At 50.0% G+C, this 19,872-nt stretch overlaps 1 protein-coding gene across 1 annotated transcript in view; it reads left to right on the top strand.

Annotated features, from left to right (window-relative positions):
• The window catches only part of PTPN1 (protein tyrosine phosphatase, non-receptor type 1), a 77,188-nt gene extending 60,901 nt beyond the window's left edge, over positions 1–16,287 (top strand). The window contains exons 4-10 of the mRNA XM_006839185.1: positions 856–954; positions 5,930–6,067; positions 12,331–12,540; positions 12,944–13,105; positions 13,374–13,597; positions 15,011–15,206; positions 16,264–16,287. Coding sequence (XP_006839248.1) covers positions 856–954; positions 5,930–6,067; positions 12,331–12,540; positions 12,944–13,105; positions 13,374–13,597; positions 15,011–15,206; positions 16,264–16,287 — 1,053 coding nt within the window. The remainder of the gene's footprint in view (positions 1–855; positions 955–5,929; positions 6,068–12,330; positions 12,541–12,943; positions 13,106–13,373; positions 13,598–15,010; positions 15,207–16,263) is intronic.
• The last annotated feature ends 3,585 nt before the right edge of the window (positions 16,288–19,872 follow it).

Below are 19,872 nucleotides of genomic sequence, written 5' to 3'. Positions count from 1 at the left end.
AATAATCAATGTAATGAAACAAGCTATATGAATGGTTGAATGTGAAGCTGATGATGTGCCCTGTAAACTTTCACTCAATGCAAAATAAAAACATTTAATTAAAAAAAAAAAAAAAGAAAGGAACCTTGGATGAAGACAGCTAAGAGTGGAAGCCATTCTAAAGGCGGAGTGCTGGCCAGCAACCTCTCAGGCTCTGGGATGGACATGAGAGGCAGTGTCTCTTCCAACAGTTCTAAACATTGAAACCACCTGGATCCAGTAAACCTGTGCCTGTTGCCAGGTGGGCCAAACAGAGACAGGGCTGCTTGCTATTCAGCCAGCGCTTCCACCCAGCCTCAGTGACACCGCTCCCCAGGAGATCCAACTCACTTCATGTGTGTCCATGTCTCTGTGTGCTGTGATCCATGGAGGGAGGCTGTTTGTGGCCAGGTGCTAAGTTCTCTATCTCTCTGATCATGGTTAATTTTCACAACCTTATGAGTGGGGACAATGACTAGTACAGTGGTACAGAGAAACTGCGACCTGGAGACTATACACAGATAGCAGCAGTGACTGGGGCCGGGATTCAGACCACCTGATGCAATATTGTTGGTCATTCCCCCCTACTTGCTTCACTGCCTCCTGCCTACACCCAGTGAGCCCCACGACTGATCCGGCCAAACCAGAGAGCCCTGAACTGAACAAGAGACATGACCTGTCACTCTGTGGTAGAAAATAGCCGTGTGGTGACAGCACTAAGACGTGGTGAGGCCGGTGAGGACTGAGGTGCTGGTAGCTGCTGACCACCACAGGTGAGCCCACAATCTGGCAAGTGGCTGCACACATGTCACCCTTCTGTGAATTGTCTGTTTGCAGGGCCCTTTGCCTAACACGTGCGGTCACTTTTGGGAGATGGTGTGGGAGCAGAAAAGCAGGGGCGTTGTCATGCTCAACAGAGTGATGGAGAAGGGATCGGTGAGTTGGGGATGTATTCACTTTCTGTGTTTCTCTGTGCTGCGTGATGGGCCATAAAGTGAACACTTTTGTCTACATGTCTTAATTTCATTGAGTTGATTTTATTTATCTTTCACACGGTGGGGTTTTTTTCATGTAAAAAAAAAAAAAGTTAAAACAACACATTGAGAAGCAGTCAGTAAATGCATGTTTGCTATAACGAAGTCAGGTAGCTAGGGGAATGGAGTCTTGGTGTAGCACTCTAATATAAGGCTGCTACACTGCAAATTTGGTGGTTCAAACCCACCAGCTGCTCCTTGGGAACCCTGTACTAGGTCACTCTGGGTCAGAACCGACTGGACGGCCCTTAACAACAATAGAAACGAAGGAAGAAAAAAGTGAAGGTTGCCCTTGCTCCTTCCCCCAGACGTCTCTTTCCAGAATCTGCTCTAGCTGCTCCGTTTTACTCTCCCCTGTAGTGCCTGAGGTGCTGTCTTGCTTTATGGTAGAAACAGACTTTTATTTTGAAAGGCAAGTTTGTACCCTTTTCATCTCTAATCCTCCTGCACCTAGTAGGAGTCTGCCCCCTGCCAACTGTAGAGGGCGCTGCAGCTTTGGGGCTGCTGCTTTCTGGATCTACCTCAGTGGGAGTCCTAGAGTTCTGGGCCACTGGCCACACCTCTTCAGTGAGGAGGCTGTCTGCTTGTGCTTGTACTTCTGGATTTGAGTCTCTTTCCTTCCCAGCTCTTTGCAACTTTGAAAAGCTCCCTGGGACAGCCTTTGGGCTTGAGTGGCCCGTTTGCTCAGCTACCTATAGCAGCTTCCCCAGCTTCCTCACCCCCAGCCTCTTGACTTGCCTCCTTCAGTCCATTTTATTCCCTGCATCCTGAGTGATCTTTCTAAACCGAGTCTGGTCACACCTCTGCCCAGCTGAAACCCTTATGTGGCCCCCACTTGTCCCCCAGGCTAATACTTAACGTGGCTTGTAAGAGCCTGCATGATCTGGACCCGTGTCTCTATACTCCCACTCCATCTCCAAACTCACTTCCAGGTATCCCCATAGGACAGCCTGCAGCAGGTACGCTCCCTTCCTGCACTTCTAGAACATTCATTATCGGGTCACGGTGACTGGTAATGTGAGACTATACGGATGCAAGGACAGGTGTAGTATTCCAGATAGTGGACACAAGTCACATGGCTGCCATCCCAACTGCTTGTCCCCCTCCTCCCCTCCAGACAGTGCTAGCCCCCCTGGAGGAGGCCCCGGGAGAAGGAAGCTGGGGACTGTGCAGACCACGGAGAGCAAGTTGTCCTGACCTGAGAACTGGCAGTCCCCAGGCCTTGCCAGGTGTTGGCACTGGGACCTCGAGACACATACCCGATTCAGTGCCAGCGGATTCCCAGACATCACCTGTCCCGAGAAAGCCTTATCAGGTCCTAGAGGGTGTAAACTGTCTCAAGACAGAATCTTCCTCTCACCAGAGCACAGGCTCAGAATCTCACGTCTTCACTTCTGCCTGCTGCTCAGCATAGCAGATGGGAGCTTGTTTGAGTGTTCAATGGATGAAATAATTCCTCTTGTCTTAGAAAATACTGCTGTCAGTGAAAGTGGTTTGAAAGTGTTTTCTGCCTGCCTCGGTGGCTTGATTAGTAAAATGTGAAGTTGCAAACCCCTTCACCTTTCACCACATCATCAGCAGTTTTGAGTCAAGGAACAGCACATTCAGTTCCCACCACAGCACACACCGCACACAGCAGGGAAGCTGAAAGCTCCGGCCCTTGGTTGGGAAGTTGAGAAGAACTGCTCGCAGTGAGAGTTTTAATAAGAATGACTTAATAAAAAAAATCAGACAGGGTAGTGTTTGCTTCTTGTTCGTCTCTTGTTTGCTTGCTTGTGTGTTTGTTGCTGTGAGCACATGATTTGTATTAGTGACTGTTGTCACATTACAGCAAGGAGCCATCTCCCCCTGGGCTGCACTGAAGTGTTCTGGATAGCTCCCTTTCCACTAAACCCGAGGTACAATGTGACATTTCTTCTGGGTTGCTATGTTGACCCCAAAACTGTGGCTGCTTGGTTAGTTTTACTATAGTTTACTTTGGTAACGGTCCGTTTTTCTTTATAACTGCCGTCCCATTCAGGGGCATTTGGGCATGCAAATTGATGTGAAAAAGCAGAGGTTCTTCATGTCTTTTATAAAGTATCCACCAGGGCTTTGAGCTGGTTCATTCCAGCTTGGTCCCCTGCTGAGAATTCGTATTTGTTAAAAAGATATTTACAAGTATATTTGTACGTGATGTAAGAGTTTTATATCCCTTAGAGATCTTGTATGATCTGATTCAGTTTGTCTAGGGTAGAAATACAAGTTCCCAGCAGGGTGTCAAACCGGAATAGACAAACTTGAGGCCCTGTTATCCATACAAACCACAACAAAACAAAGCACACACAAACCCACTGCCATCAAGTTGATTTCAACTTAGAGCGAACCCTATGCAGGCTTTCTGAGAGTTGAAATCTTTACAAAAACCATCTCGTCTTTCTCCTGTGGAACAGCTTGTGGATTTGAGCTACCGACCTTGTGGTTGGCAGCCTGACACCTAACCCACAGCTCCACCAGGGCCCCTTGGTCTCCATATAGCTCATGGTCAAAACCAAACCATAGAATTTTCATTAATTCTTCATTGTTTTCTTGGGTTTTGCCTTCTTCCAATAGCGTAGCATCTACCTTATTTGGAGCACTTGTGCCCTTTAGTCTTTTAGAACTCTAGCTTCCTGGAGAATAGTTAGGCAAGAATGACTGCTATTAGACGAGGCTTGTCCACGCCTGTGCCATTCTCATAGGCTCGATTTAGACTTGTTGGGGTAGGGGAATAAGCAAGGAGAGTGTCATTTGCCTTTCTAGAAACATTGCCTGTATCTTAAATCTCTACTAAAGGTGCTGTGTTTGATTTCATGCACAGGACATTGGGCACATCTCCCTTTGTACTCTGCTTAGTTCGCTATCAGTCATTTTGTGGGGAGGCCATGTTCTCCATTGCAGGCTCCCCACCAATAATTGTAGATTTCCTTGAGATTGCCCCACTGCCAGGTTTGGAAGGCCCTCAGGATGCCAGTGCCTGCCTTCACAGGAGTCCTTGCAACTATGGTAGACACCAGCACATTGATGCTCCCCCAAACTGTGCCTCAGATGGAATCCTGATGGTCGACCACTTTCTAATAGAATCTCCTTTTCAAGTTGGTATCTGCTTATCCGGTCAGCTGATGGTCTTCTTTCATTTTGTGTATTTAAGACAAGAAAGTGTACAGGTGTTGACAGAAGAGCGTGCGTGTCTAAGTTCTCTAGTGATGTTGTAACAAAGTCCACAAGTGGATGCCTTCAACAACCAGGAGTTTATTCTCTCAAAGTTGAGGAGGCTACATGTCCAGATTCAGAGCGCCCCCTCTGGACAAGGTCTCAGTCCGTTAGTATCTGTAGGCCCAGTATTCCACGGAGAGCTCCGCGACTCTCGGCATCAATCTTCCCCTGCATCTGGGAGCTTCACAGTGCAGGGACCCCCGGTCCAAAGGGTGCATTCCACTCCCGCTCTTCTTTCTTGCTGGTAATGCTGTTGCTGTGAGTGCCGTCAAGTTGGTTCTGATCCATAGTGACCCTGTGTAGGGTTTCCAAGGAGACGCTGGCGAGCTTGAACCACCAACCTTGCAGTTCAAACAGCTTTGCAGTCTGGCGCATTAACCCACAGCGTCACCCCAGGACTCCCGGGCAATATCCCCCTTTGCTTCTCACTTCTCTTTCCTTTTATCCCGTGTAAAAGAAAAGTTGTGGTATGCCACACCTTTGAGACTCTCCCTTACATCACATCAGGGTCATGATGGGATTAAAGGTGGGATGTGTCCCACCCTTAATCCTCTTACTGCTTTATCACATCAGATCTCATCATGGGGAATCGTCACATGACTGCCACCTCACGGAGAGTCCTGGTCTAGCTGACTGATATTTTGTTGTTGTTAAGTGTTCTGGCTCATAGTGACAGCCTCTCCTACATCCCCGCGCACATCCCCCGGCGCCTCTCACCATCCACCTTGTTTACGGAGGCATCAGTGAGCTAACTTGAGAGTAGAGGGGCTGCTGCTCCCTGTCAAAGGGAGCAAAGGCTCCTACCATGTCAGTCAGTCAGTCCTCCGTGCACCCAGGCCCCAAAGTGGGTGTGGAATGGGTGTGTGGACAGCGAATTAGAGCGGTCTTCCCTTCATCCCTTTACTGAGATCTCAGTTGATGCAAAGTGTAACATCTTCAGAGTTCCTCAGTCTGGGCACACTGTGCTTGCAGCTTGAGCCCCTGACACCTGCCATGTTTGTCAGGAAGTCCTCAGTAAGCAGAAATGTCTGGAGAGCAGGTCCAGAAACTTCACACTAACCAGGAGTCTGCAAGCAAAACTCGTACATCAAAAGTCTTTTTCCACCTGAGCCAAAGCAGAGACCGATGGGCTGGGGGCCATGGGCGACGAGCCTTCTGAATGGCAGCTCGCGTTCAGCTACAGCCCTCGACCTCAGTAATGCAGTTTTGCTGTAGCCTCTTCTGTTCTTACTGGCACCTGGCCTGTTGCTTTCTGCAGAGTCAGGTGTCTTTGCAATGTGCCAACAGCACCACCCATCACTGTGGGCATCTTAGAAATGGCTCCAAAAAGTAGTGAGACCACACCATGCTACCTGGCTTCACCTGTAGGTGACAGGAAAGGGGCCGGCCAGACGGTACCCACCCACCTCCCCGAAGCCCCCCAACATGGTGGGTAACCAGGGAACCGTTAGGGTTGGGAGTCAGCACTGACTGCACATCTTCCCCCACAGCCCTGCCCCAACTTCCTGGGAAGCTGGCAGGTAGGTAGCTGACAGTGATTTCCAGTTTGGATGAACCCCAGGCATTTGGAGTGTGTGTACTGCGGGCCTCGTCATAGGGGAACAGCGCTGCTCACAGTAATTCACTGTTATTTCCTTCCCCAGTTAAAATGTGCACAGTACTGGCCACAAAAAGAAGAAAAAGAAATGATCTTTGAAGACACAAACTTGAAGTTAACCTTGATCTCTGAAGATATTAAGTCATATTACACAGTACGACAACTAGAATTGGAAAACATGACAGTAAGTATGGCAGGCGTTGGCTGGTGGGGATGTCTTTTCCCTTGCGTGGCATTGCCTAACTCGGGCCATGTTGTCCAGGTTTGGTGTGTTCTCAACAAAGTCGAGTTCTGGTGCTAAGACTGCTGCGCGCACTTCTCCATAGAGCGCTCTCACAACTTTGAACTTGTTTGTACCAGTTCGAAGGCAAAGGCTGGCGTCATCCCGCTAGTTGAGACTGGGGTGGGATGACGCATAGCCTGCACACAAAGGCTGGAGGACAGGCCCTGCCTTACGGAGCTCTCGGCCTCCTTAGTTTTTCAGGGCCCTTTTGGGCTGGCTCCACTGTCACTGACTCTTTGGAACCAAGGAGGCTTGATGAACCCCTAAAGTACTGCCCTGATAGAATCTTTAAACCTTAAATCAAATGATGTCCTGAGGTCTTCTTAAAGCTAAACAGCGGGCTAACTTAACTTCTAAAGAGCATCTGCCTTGAGCGCTGTGTCTTTTAAGATCTGTCTGTTGGGCTCAGATGGACAACAGCTCCAAAGAGTAACTAGGAACCTTTCGGGGGGGGGGGGGGGGGCACAACTCAGAAAAGGAGGTGGCAAAAGTCAAACGTGACTCAGCACATGTCATTGAGTTGTACATGCAGAAAGTTGACTTTGAGTATGTTTTGTATATTCTTGTGATGGTTGATGTGTGCCAACTTGACTAGGAACGGAATTGTAAGGATGAGCTTTCTGAGCTGTTTCTCAAGTCTGGCTGGTGTCAAAGGTGCAGACAGCTCCATCCCCAGTAGCAAGAAGGGCACTGCATACTTTCTGAGAAACAAGGCTCTGGGTGACTGCCGATTTGGTCCTTTAATATCATTTCCTCAGAATCACAAGTACAGGGAAGCTAGCTAGTTGGCCCTGCTTTTGCTAGTGGTGAATGAGAGAGATGAGGTTAGGGCTTCAGAGTCACAGCTCAAGCATCACATAAAAGACCTGAGAGAAAGCCCTCGTCCTGGTAGGAACAGAGCTGCCATTGTCAGATCAATGCCTGAGGAGTCTTGTTGTAAGACTTGACAGAATCATAATACCAGCTGATTTCCCAAATCAGATGGTGTCCGAAATTAGAGTGAGAACATTGTTGGGAAGAATGGGACCCTAAAACGTGCAATGGGGGTATGTGAGCAGATAATCAGGAAGCTAAGGACTTTGATCCCCTGAATTCCATTGCAGCATCCTTGCCAATGAAACACTTCCATCTGAAGACGTTACTCCATCTTTGACAACTAAGCCACCTTCCCCAGAAAACCATTCTGCCTTTCACTACCAACTGATAAGATTAATCCAGTTGTTCTTGAAAAGTCTTCACTTGAGATATTATTTGGTATGCACCTACAGCATCTGAGTCAAGACACCTTTTAAAGACGTTAAAGTCCCTTCCCTTGTATGTGTAGGAATGGCTATGAAGCGTGTGGGTTAATGGTGCAAGGACCAGGGTGGGATCAGTCTGGGAGTTTCTTGATGTGCACTCACTAAACAGATTCTTCATTCAGTGTTTCAGCTCAGGAGTTATGAGAGGCTGTAATTTATTCGGTTGGCTCACTAAAGCGTGGATTAAGCGGTGGCCTACACTGAAGGTGTCTTGGTGTGGCGCTGTAGGATAATAGCACTGGACCCACAAGGTCACCTTGAACCACGAAGGCAGCGGTTCAAACTCAAGAGCCACTCCTTGGAAACCCTATACGCAGGGTCGCTATGAGTCAGAACTGACTCTTAAGAACAACACTAAATCAAGTTAAAATTGTCAGACATAACTGATAGCAAAGACCGTGTTCCACATCCTACTTTGGTGAACAGTGACGACGATCTTAAAGCTCATGAACAGCCAGCCATCTGTTGGTCTCTCCATGTCTAGAGGACAGAAGAGTTATGAAAATGGAAAAAAGACTCTTAGAAGCAATTAGGCCAATGGACTAATGGTTTTTGAAAGTAACATATTGTTTATTTGGGTCCCCCACTCCAGCCTATTTGTCAAGTAACTCAAAAAAACTGCTAGCTCTGAGTGGGGTCCAGAAGAAGAGAAGATTTTACCACCGGTTCAGGTGGTTGTACAAGCCACTTTGCTACCTGAGCTGTCTGTGCCAGCTGACTCAATGGTGCTTGAAGTGTCTGTGGTAGATAGAGATGCTGTTTGGAGTCTCTGGCTGGCTACTCTTGGTGAATCACAATGCAAACCTGTAGAATTTTGTAGCAAAGCCTTGCTATCCGCTATAGATAACTACTCTTCTTTTGAGAAACGTCTTTGGACTCTATACGGGGTCTTAGTAAAGACTGAGTGCTTAACCATGGGCCACCAAGCCACCATGCAGCCTGAACTGCCCATTATGAACTGGATATTGTCTGACCCACAGTGTAGAGCAGCACTTCATCATTAAATACAATGGCATATATGAGACCAAGCTCTAGCAGAGCCTGAAGACATAAATAAGCTGTGTGAAGTGACCCAGGTGCATGGTGCCCACTCCTGTCACATTAACTTCCCTCTCCCAGTCTGCACCTAGCCTTGTGGGGAGTTCCTTATGGTCAGTTGACTAAGGAAGAGAAGACTCCTGCCACATTTACAGATGCTTCTGCACGACATGCCTCCATCATCAAAAGTGAACAGCGTCAACACTACAGCCCCTTCCTGGGACCTCCCTGAAGGACAGTGAGGAAGGGAAATCCTCCCAGTGGGCAGAACTTCAAGCAACGCACCAGGTGTTCACCATACTTGGAAGGAGAGCTGGTCAGATGAGCAAGTGTATGCTGATACATGGGTTTGGCTAGATGGTCAGGGACTTGGTGACAGTGCGTTGTGGGGAAGAGATACATGGCTATAGTCTTCTCTGCAAGAGCCAAAGAAGTGAAGAGACTTGTGACTTGGGAGTGTTCACCAGAAGGTGACCTTGGCAGAGGAGGACTTTGAACAGTCAGGTGGATGGGCTGACACATTCTGTAGAAACCAATCTTGGTCCAGCTATACCTGGCACTGACTGGCTCAACGGACTTTGAGCAAAATGGTCATGGTGACAGGAATGGAGGGTATGGGTAGGTTCAGCAACATGGACTTGCACTCACCAAGGCCATGCCACAGCCGCCACAGCCGCCACAGCAGAGACTAACCCACAGCTTACAATGTGGAACCATTCTGTGGGAAGATCAGCCAGTAACCTCATGGTGGGTTGATTGCATTGAACCATTCCCACCACTGAAAGGGTAGTGTTTGGTTGTTACTGGGACAGACATTTCCTCTGACTATGGAGTTGCCTTTCCTGCACACAATACTTCTGCAGATCCTCCCATCCCTGAATTCACAGGTGACCTCTTCACCAGCACGGTCTCCCACACAGCCTTAAGTCAGCAGACTCACGTCCCAGCCAGTAATGAGCAGCAGTCCTCCATGCTTTTACCATGTCGCCGACTGGAGGGAACGATGGAATAGCCTCCTAAAGACACAATTATGGTGCCAGTGAGTGGGCATTGTGCTCCAGGAGCCTCAGTATGCGCTAACCCATCATCCAGTGTATGGTGCCATTTCTCCCAGAGCCAGGCTTCACAGATGCAGGAAGCAAAGGGGTGACGTGGGAGGAGTGGCACTCACTAGTATCTCTAGTGACCCACTTGCACAAATTTTGTCTCCTGTCCCTGCACCCCTCTGCTCCATAGGTCCTTAGTTTCAGAGGGGAGAATGCTTCCACCTGGACACACACTGACTCCATTGGACTGGAAGTGAGGAATGCCACCCACCCGCTTCGGACCCCTTGTGCTTTTGGCTCAACGGGCAGAGAAGGAAGTGGTTTGGTTACCATATTGGCTGGTGCGATTGATTCTGATTACCAAAGAGAAATCGGATCGACCGTGCTTAATGGAGTCCTGGTACGGCGCTGTAGGATAAGCCCAGGACAGCAAACCATGAGGTTGGCAGTTCTAACCCAGCAGCCACTCCTTGGGAACCCTCTATAGACTTGCTGTGAATGAAAATCGACCCAATGGCACTTGACAGATCAACTCGATGGCCCTGCCAGTGGAGGTCAAGAAGCGTGTGCCCGGAATACAAGCTTCCTGCGAGTGTCTTTGTACTGCCATGCCCTGAGATTCAAACCAGTGGAAAACTACAGCAACCCAGTTCTCACATGGCTGCTAATGGCCTCAGACCCTTCAGGAATGAATGGTCTCACCAGGAACTACAACCAGTTGAGCTGCTTGCTGAGGGCAAAGGGAATATGGACTGGGTGGTGGAAGAAAGTAGTTCTAAATATGTGTTAGGCAACCAGTTGCCGCAGCGGGGACTGTAATTGTTACGGGTATTTCTTCATTCTGTTACACGTTATCTGTGTGCATGACCGCCTGGTGGCTCCGTACGATAAGTACTGGAGGTTAGGCCCTGGTTCCACCACATCAAACCACGAGACACTGGCCAGAGGCATCTTCTCTCCCTTGTCAGCGTGGGGTTTTGTGAAGGTTTTGGAAGCTAATCCTTCTGCAGTGTTAATGCAGTATGGGGCTGAGGAGAACGCTGAGGGTAGAGGGGAGGTTCCATGGAGGCCACGTGCTGGGACCACGTGAAGGGACCCCCAAATGTGCTGCTGAGGTACCTTCCCACCTTCGTCTTGCTTGTTTAACTATAGGCCTTCCCTACCTCATGGCTCCTGTTTGTGAGTGCACCGTTGAGGTTCAGACCTAGAGTTTAGCACAGGTGACTGAGAAGTGAAGGTCAGAACCGTGCAGCTGTCAGAGGCCGCACTGCTGCCTGTCCTGAGCTTTCTGTTTCTGCCGGCTGCTGGGCTGTGCCCGTGCTGTGTAGCCTGGGCCCAGCAGAGCCTCCAGGAGTGATACGGAGGGCTTGCGGAGGTGTTCATGAACAAGGTTGAGTGCTTAACCATGCTGGAGTGTGCCTGGAGGACTCTGTAGTAGACATCTTTTTTTACTGCGTTTTGACATGTGCAAGTCTGCCATGAGGAACCTGGTGAAGGCGTGAGGAACCTGAGCCTCTGCCTCCTTTAAGCCATTGAAGAACATGCAGCTCATGTTCTCAGGATAAAAGACTGGGGCTGCTCCCTGTGCGATCATTTATCCAGGAGTCTTATGCGGCTCTCTCCCAGGCCTATGGACAGCCTCCTCTGGTCCCTCAGCTGGTGGCACGCTTCACTTAGGCCAATAGTCAGGGGCAGGTGATTGTAACTCTCCTCAGAGTTGTGTGTGTGGAGGGCAGCTCTCTGACTGCATCATGTCTGGCCCAGTGACCGTTCGCCGGATAAAGGAACCATTGTTCGTAATCAAGCCTTTGGCCTGAAAAATTCTCCCTCAGCTGCTCCTTGGTGGCCTGGCCACCAACTTGGCCCTTGGCGCCATGTGCAGGGAGCCCCATGCTGTGCCCAATGGAGCAAGACTGGCAGTCCTGGGGCCTTTGGAGTCCTCCTTACCACGTGACTGTCCCCATCTACTGTGCACTCTTAGAGCGATCATCACCTGCTACAACTACAGCCCAGATGTCCCCCTGGAAGGGGTCCGCCAGAGCACTAGCCCCGCAGAACTAGAGAGGCTTCTCTCTGGTCGTCCGACGCACTCTGGGCCGGAGGAGCACCATGGGGACCCGGCTCCTCCCTCCAGAAATTCCTGAAGCAGACTGTGAACTGGACCGCCCCTTCTGGAGGTGTGACCTCCCTTCCTCAGTCTCCTCATCTGGAAAATGGATTCATGGTGGTGCTGACCTGCAGCGCTGAGGCTCAGTGAGCTCTCGCTTCTGGGGCCGCTCCGCCGACTCCTGAGGCACACATTGCAACACCACTCCTTGGGGACCAAGTTGGGTTCTGTTTTCTCTACAGTGACAGTCCTCGGAGACTTCCCAATAGTCTTGAAAAGCTCCAAGTTACCCAGAGCTGTTGCCACATGGGCAGGTATTTTTCCATCCTCCATGAAACAGAGAAACCAGCTGTAACCCTAAAGACAGAGGAGAGGGACATATATATGTGCTAGGGTGTCAGACAGGAAACAGGCGAGACCACTCCATCCCACAGGAAGGCGTGTCTGGGCAGGGAGGAGCCTTTGGCTCCAGCGCCATATACGGGGGTCTGGTACCTTGTGCCTGGTGAGGACCGGTGGCCCATTTCTGGGAGGAACTGCCGCACCTGTAACACCTTTTCTGAGACTCGTTCTCATGTTGTTAATGGAGCAAAGTCACTGTGCTTACAAGGAATTAGTGATTTCTGTCCCGGCGACTCTCTTAGAATCCTCATGAATATTTTTCTCTTTCAGTCTCAAGAAACTCGAGAGATTTTACATTTCCACTATACCACGTGGCCTGACTTTGGGGTCCCCGAATCACCAGCTTCGTTCCTGAACTTTCTTTTCAAAGTCCGCGAGTCGGGGTCGCTCAGCCTGGAGCACGGCCCCATCGTGGTCCATTGCAGCGCGGGCATCGGCCGCTCAGGGACTTTCTGCCTCGCTGACACCTGCCTCTTGCTGGTAAGGAGACCCTGAGGACACTCGGGAGATGAGACACCTGGTCTGGTCACCGTGGTCTCTCATCACCCCTAGGGACACTGCCTCAGTCACACTAGCTCTGTGCTTCTTTTTTGACAGCTGCCCCGTCTGTGAATATACTTTTACCCAAAATAGCTTTGTTCAGAGGGGGTGCTTGCCATTTTAATGTAGAATCCAGGTCATCCGAAAGTCCTGCTCTCTCTCTGCTGTGCCTCTGTCAGCCACCTGTGTTCAAATGGTCACAACCTTGCTGCATTTTCTTCCACTGTCTCATCCTTCTTCTGCCTGCTCCCTTCCCCTGTGATCGGAAAGCTGGAAGCACACAGGGTAAAACATTACTTGAAAGCTGCAGCCAGCTGAATTCTGCCTCCTTTTTGGTTTACAGATGGACAAACGGAAAGATCCCTCTTCTGTTGATATTAAGAAAGTTCTGTTAGAAATGAGGAAATTCCGCATGGGACTGATCCAGACAGCAGATCAGCTCCGCTTCTCCTACCTAGCTGTGATCGAAGGTGCCAAATTCATCATGGGAGACTCTTCGGTGCAGGTGGGCATCGTCTTTGCTCTAATCCAGGTCTGATGGTTGCAGGTGTCTTTTCTGAAGCAGGCAGTCAGTTGTCCACGTTCCACAGCTGTTGTGATTCAGGGGAATTCACTGGGAAGTGGTGGTGGGCCTTTTCCCCACTGTCTTGAAGCGCTCAGGGAGAGAGCGGTGAGGTTTCCAAAGATTTCCCCTTCCAGTGCAAACGCCTCCACCTCCGAGGGTGTCTTTCCTGAGAGCGCATTAACGGACTTTCTCTTGCTGCCATTTCAAGGAGCAGTGGAAAGAGCTCTCCCACGAGGACCTGGAGCCCCCACCCGAGCATGTCCCCCCACCACCCCGGCCACCCAAACGAGTACCGGAACCAAACAATGGGAGATACAAGGATTTCTTCCCCAACCACCTCTGGGTGAAGGATGAAACAGAAGACAGTCAAGGAGACGGCCCCATTGAGGCGAAAACCAGAATCCTCGTAAATGCCCCCCACGACATGGAAAGGTAATGTGAAGTGTCTGGGTTTGTTGGGGGTGAGGGGAAATGACTAGTGACTTTAAAACCCTCTTCTTGGCAAGCCATACTTCTGTACCCTTGGTAACGGGGTTCCTGGTCTAGCTGCTCTTTGCCTGGCTGAAGGAGACTCAGCATTGGCCACTAGTTGGCCCCCAAGTCACGCAACAGTGTCAATGGGGTTCTAGCACCCCCTTGTGGTTCTCATTGGAACTGGACACTGTGTGGTTGAATGGGGACTTGCCACTGTGAGATTCAGGCTTGCGTCTGAACCTTTTTAGGTAGTCTTTCTAGTTGATTGCCCTCTTGCCTCCTTCCAGTGTGACAGACATTCATTAAGCACCTGTGACTTATGTGGAATCCTGAGATCGCGAGAACCTGGCTCTGCTTCTCCAGAAGGTTCCATTAGGGAGGAGGCAAGCCCAGACAGCCAGTAGTGGAAACCAGCTGGCAGTGATGCGTGGGCCTGCACGCTGAGAGGATTGGCCATAGAGAGGGGATAGGTACTTAGCTCTCCTGGGAGCCAGGGGGCGGAATAAAAGCTTAAAGGGTGGAGAGGAAGTAGCCCAGACCAGAGGTTACTGCCGGCAGGGCCCATTGTTTCCCTCGTTTTTCAGAGAGTGGGCACTGACATGTGCTCATGTTTGTCTAGTAGTTGTTCAGATACCTACAGATTCACCAGACTTGTAGATAGAGCCAAGAGTTCACTGTGGCATCCTTTATGGTCGTGAACATTTAGAGGTGAGCAGATTTTCTGTTCCAGGAGTGGATCTGCCAGGCTTCCTCTCTGTTACTGAGCTGCAGGTGCTCTGGCCTAGCATGCGGACAGAGTTGGAGTACTTGATCGTTAGATAAATTTACCCTCACGTTCAAACAGCTCTGCCAACTCTTGTTGTTGTGTTAGTGCCATTGAGTCGAGTCCAACTCATAGTGACCTTGTGTAGCATTTCCGAGGAGCGGCTGATGAGTGTAAATTACTGCCCCTGTGGTTTTAAGTCCAGTGCTGACCCTGCAGTGCCGCACCAACCCCTACTCCAGAAAGTCTTCATCGCAGTCACGTCATGTGTGCGTATTTAACCCGCGAGAAGCCTTCAGGCGTCCCGCCTTTTCTTGAAGTCCAGAAAGCATCTGTCCTGACTGGCCTACAAGTTAGACACATTTAGGAGCCATCTCCTCCATACATGAGAAATCGAGTCACACGAAAGTGTGTGTTGTATGCGGTGGTTCCTTTGGTGAAATTGATTGTCAGCGTCTCACCCAGGCACCGGCTGCCAACCCTGGCCCATGAGCAGGGCTCACTTAGACAAGTCCAGCAGGCCCCACTGGGGCTATGCCTGTTTCTCGGGGCGGCTTGTGCCCACTTGACAAAGTGGGTAACTCAACCCTGCCCCTTTGGTTCCACAGCTCAAGTCAGGACACTGAAGTCAGAAGGCGGATGGTAGGGGGAGATCCACACGGCACCCCTGTCACCGTCCCCGTCAAGGCGGAGCCCTTGGCACCCGAGGAGGAGGAAGACCAGGCGCTGACTCACTGGAAACCCTTCCTGGTCAACGTGTGCATGGCCGCGGCCTTCACGGCCGGAGCGTACCTCTGCTACAGGGTATGTTTTCACTGACAGCGTGTGCAGAAGGCACCAGCCATAGACCGTGTACGCGAGTCACTTCTGTGGAAGGATCTGAGCCAGGTCTCAGAAGAAACAGAGCAAAGGCTTCTAAGTCTGGAACTGTGGAAGGCTGAAAGAGAGAAATGGGGATTGATGAACTAGGGTTGTGATGAGCCCTGTGGTCCCAGGAATACATGTGTCTAATCTCAGGGCCTTAACCTATCAGGAGCAAGTAGAGAAAATGCCAAATATGTGTGTCTCTCTCTCTCTTTTTTGTTTTATTTGTTTTGAAAAAAAGAAATAATAGAATTGCAACACATTGTTGTTTTTAACCTTTATAAAAAGCAGCTTTTTGTTATTTCTGGGTGGGGCCGGGGAGCGGGTGAGAAAGACTAGGCACTTAGGAAGCTTTGTACCCTTGGATGGTGTAATCAGGTCCCCAGTTTATTTCATCTCTCAGTGAAGAATCCCAAACGTTTGCGAACGTCAGTTCCTCTGGAAGCGAGGCGAGGTTTATAGGAACAGTGTCCTGCTCCGTGCCCTCCGCGATCTCCCGCACATGTAGAGAAACAAGTGGCAGGTTCTAGAAGAGGCAAACATATTCCTGCTTTTGCTCAGGGTGTCCCCGATGCTTCTCCCTTCTGCGCTTTTCCACCGACGCCCTGTCATTGCAGCCATCTTCTCGTCCCTTCCCACCGTGCCCCACCCCATCATGAGTGACTCCTACCTGGGGTCCATGAGTTTCCACCCCACGTTAGAAGTGTGTTGGTGTTCAGGTCGGGGAAGGGAAAGAAGGGCTCTCAAACCTGGTTGGAGGAATCCCCTCCCAAGACCTCTATTCTCATTTCTCCCATATCACGTCTTCCCAGGCACCGGCTTTGAGGGCATCAGATGAGTTAGCGGACGGTCCTTAGGGCAGTGAGCAGACCGAGAAGAGCAAATGGCCTTCACCAGTGGCCGAGGGTGGCTGGAGAGGGTGGCTGGGGATGCATGAGTGGGAGGCTCTGCCGGTGTGGCTTCTGGGCTCATCTGAAAATGTTTGGTTTCATTCCAGTTCCTGTTCAACAGCAACACATAATCTGACCCACCTTCCACCTCCACCCACTGTCTGCCTCGCTCTGAGCGCCTGCACCTGGCTCACAGGCGTACCGTGGTAGGTGAGGGCCCACCGGGACCAACGGACGCTCGTTCTGCACTAAACCAGCCCTCGCCCGGCTCCTTGTCTGACCCCTGGTCCTTTTACTTTTTCTTCCCTTCGAGCACCAAAACCTACCAGCCAGGTTTCAAGGAGGGCAGCAGAGCGCCCGACTGGCGCAGTAACGCAGAGGCAGCCTGCCCCAGACCCCTCGCGGTGCCACTCCCCCACCCCACAGCCTCCACTCCATATTTATTTCTCCCCCAAAGGTGTCTCTAGTGCACTAGCATTTTCGTACACCAATAATGTATTAAACATTTTTGATGTCAGCCTTGTATCAAGGGCTTTATCAAAAAGTACAATAATAAATCCTCAGGTAGTACTGGGAGGGAGGGCGGTTGTAAGCGCTTGTTCGTTAGTGGTGGTGTGGGTACCGTGAGACGAGGTTTGGCAAATGTCTAATATATAATGAACACTGTTATCTGCTAGGACCCCGTTCTCAGTACCACTTTCCCTCTTTGTATAGAATGCATGTCAGGGCTCCTTGGGTCCCGATCAAATATCACCTGCTTGAACCAAGAAGCGTAGACAAGTCCACTCCTTTGCATGAGCTGATCATTACATGACTATGGTTCCAAAGGCTGTTGCTGAACTCGCCGTCACTCAGCAATAGAGGAATGTTTTCCAGTAACCTGTACTTGCCTAATTCCTGGCATGGCACTCTGGTGACTTCCTGGTGAGGCCCGGCCAGTCCTGCTCCAGCCGGGTCCCACTGTAACGCAGACATTCCAAGGGCATGGGAAGCCATATGCACACCTCCCGCTCTGGACTTTGAGGCAAGCAGGGTCACCCCACCCCCTCCCCAAGTCACTCTCATCTGGAACAGACGGTGACTTGGAACCACACCTGGATGACAGTCCCTGGCGTCAGCTGCTGCCCGGGGCCTGCCCTTGAGCCCAGTGGGGACTGATGGTGCTCACGACTCTTCCTCCGAGGGGATTAACAACCTCCACATCAAGTGGCTTTTTTAACAAAACAAAACAAGGCAGCTGTAGCTGACGAGCTGCTCTTTTGCCAGCATCTTCACATTTTGCCTTTCACATGTTAGAAGCCGATGCAGACAAACTCTGTGGCGGGCTTGTTCACAGCGCTGCCCACAGAGCCTGGGGAGGTGGGGGTCAGGCTGGCGTGTTTTTGAGTTGGGCTGGTTTTTGTTGTTTTTGGTTTTTTTTTTTAAGCCCTGTATGTGTATGTACTCGTTTGAGTGTGTATATATAGTAGCATTTCAAATGGATGTACTGGTGTGACCTCGGATCCTTAAAGACCGATGCTCTCCATCTCGTCACACGTATGTTAGAGTTAGCAAGCTGCTCTGCTGTCTGCCTTAAGCCAATATTTACTCATTGGGTCATTATTTTTGACAATGGCCATAGAAGAAACCATTTCTACAAAAATAAACAAGGTGTTTTAGTAGAATGCCTTTTCAGGTGTGTGTACACATGGATGCATGGCGGGGTAGGGGGGGTGTCTCAGGGTCTTCTGTGACCTCACAGAACTGTCTCGCTGTACAGTTTCCAACTTACCATATCAATTATGGGTTTGCATTTTAGTTGCAACAATAAAGATTTTTTTTCTAAAGAACATGGATTTGGGGTGCTTCCCATTTCTTTGCTGAATGGGCCTGAGCCAGGATGGGCAACTCCTGTTTCTTTCCATTCCTCCTGATGTGAAACACATGTCAATCAAGTGGGGTCATATTTTCCACATCTGAGAATCATGACTGCTTCCTGTAGCCACGCATGACATTGGGCTGGGGTTGGGGTAGCCTTCCAGGACTGGTGAGCCACGTTAACAGCTCAGATCTCAACCCTTTTCCTTAATATTAAAAATAAAACAAAACAAAAACTTCTAAAAGGCCTTGGAGTTGCCTAGTGAACTTGTAGACAAGGTTAGAACTGTTCTAGGGCAGGGACGTCCCTCAACCCACTGTGGCCTGTAAGATGCAACGGTTACCACATCTCTGTACATGGGCCCGTGGGACCTGCTGTCTTCTGGGGCTCCAAGTCACAGCGGATGCACAACGGAGTTCAAAACAATGACTCGCTTTGGGTTACAAAGTTAAATACTGTAAACGTCTCCCCTTACTCCCCAAAACTATATCTCACTTTTTGTTGTAGAACCATCTCTCAGACCTGCAAAAATAGTCACTTTCCCCTAAACGCACCAAAGTTCTAGCTGTTGGAAAGCCAGTTGGTCAGTAAACGGTTTATGCTGTAGCTGGTAAACATGGGCTCTGGTCATGTGACCCGGGCACACCCACAGAGGACTGAGGGTGTCACATCCACCACCACCCTCAACTCTCCACCTCCACTTTCACCAAGAGGTGGAATGCCGGCATAGAAAAACAACCACATTTGTAACTCTGCAACAGAAATCAGATGGGGGAGAAAGGCGGGCTTTACCACATGCACACACGCACACATACACAGGAGCGGGCCACCAGGAACCCCCCATCCCCACCCCAGCAAGAAGCTCCCGAGGCCATCCCCCAGTGGCGGTGCGGAAACAATCGGCACTTTTCTCTTCCAGATCAAATGGAACACTACTGAAAACAGGTTTTTAATTGAAATTTCAGAAAACCAGACGTAGAAACAAGGTAAATAAATACTAAATCAAACTCAAAAAGCACAAAAATATGTACAGGAAGTTTAAATGAGAACGGTTCAGTTACAAAGCTGTCTATGTTCTTAACACAGAAACATCTCAGAACATGGTGGTGGTGGTGTGTGGGGTAGTTAATAGACTTAAATAAGAAATGCTTTTTCTTTGTTTAAAAGCAACATGCTTTTATCAGTGAGACCTTCAGGCAGCTTATGGCTCCTGGAACAATTTATCTAATAGACCCCAAAATTGTTTCCAAAGTTGGACTCAAATTGGTTCATTCTCCACAGTGATTCAGTGCGTCTCCTCCTCCCTTTCCCTTGTACTGTTGGATAGGGCTGCCCCTGTGGACCTAAGAGGGGAGGGAGAGGGGAAGGCCTGCCAGAGTGCAGTCCCATCTCCCCCAGCTATTTGTCTGTTTTGGAATCCTCTCACATCCTCACCTTCACAGCTGGCCGGCCAGCCTCCTCTGTCCCAAACCCCATCCCCCTAGGACTTGCTGAGCCAGCAATGGAAAAGAAGGAGGCTTCATGTTCAACACATTCAAATTCAGTCTTTCATTCAAGGCCTGGCTTCTGCTGGCTTGCCGGCTGGCCCTAACCCAACTCCACAGCCCTGGGAAAAGGTCCAAGAGATTCTCAGTGCCAAAGACACAAGCATTTGGTTGGAGTTGCACAGCCTTCTCCATGCTGTTCATCTGTTTCCGTACAAGAGCCCAGCATGTGACTTGTACCTTTGTGAGTGGCTCTGAACCTCCAGGGGTCACTCTGGCCAGCTCACACAGTGGGCCCCCATTCAAGGCTGGGTTGCTGCATCCAGGCAGCAGCAAAAGAAGAGGCCAGAGGAGAGTCCATCAGCCAGAGCTAT

This window comes from Chrysochloris asiatica, unplaced genomic scaffold, assembly GCF_000296735.1.
Source record: "Chrysochloris asiatica unplaced genomic scaffold, ChrAsi1.0 scaffold00023, whole genome shotgun sequence".
Classification (NCBI taxonomy): domain Eukaryota; kingdom Metazoa; phylum Chordata; class Mammalia; order Afrosoricida; family Chrysochloridae; genus Chrysochloris; species Chrysochloris asiatica.
Note: the sequence above shows the minus strand (reverse complement) of the source record. Positions and strands in the feature narration are given on the sequence as shown.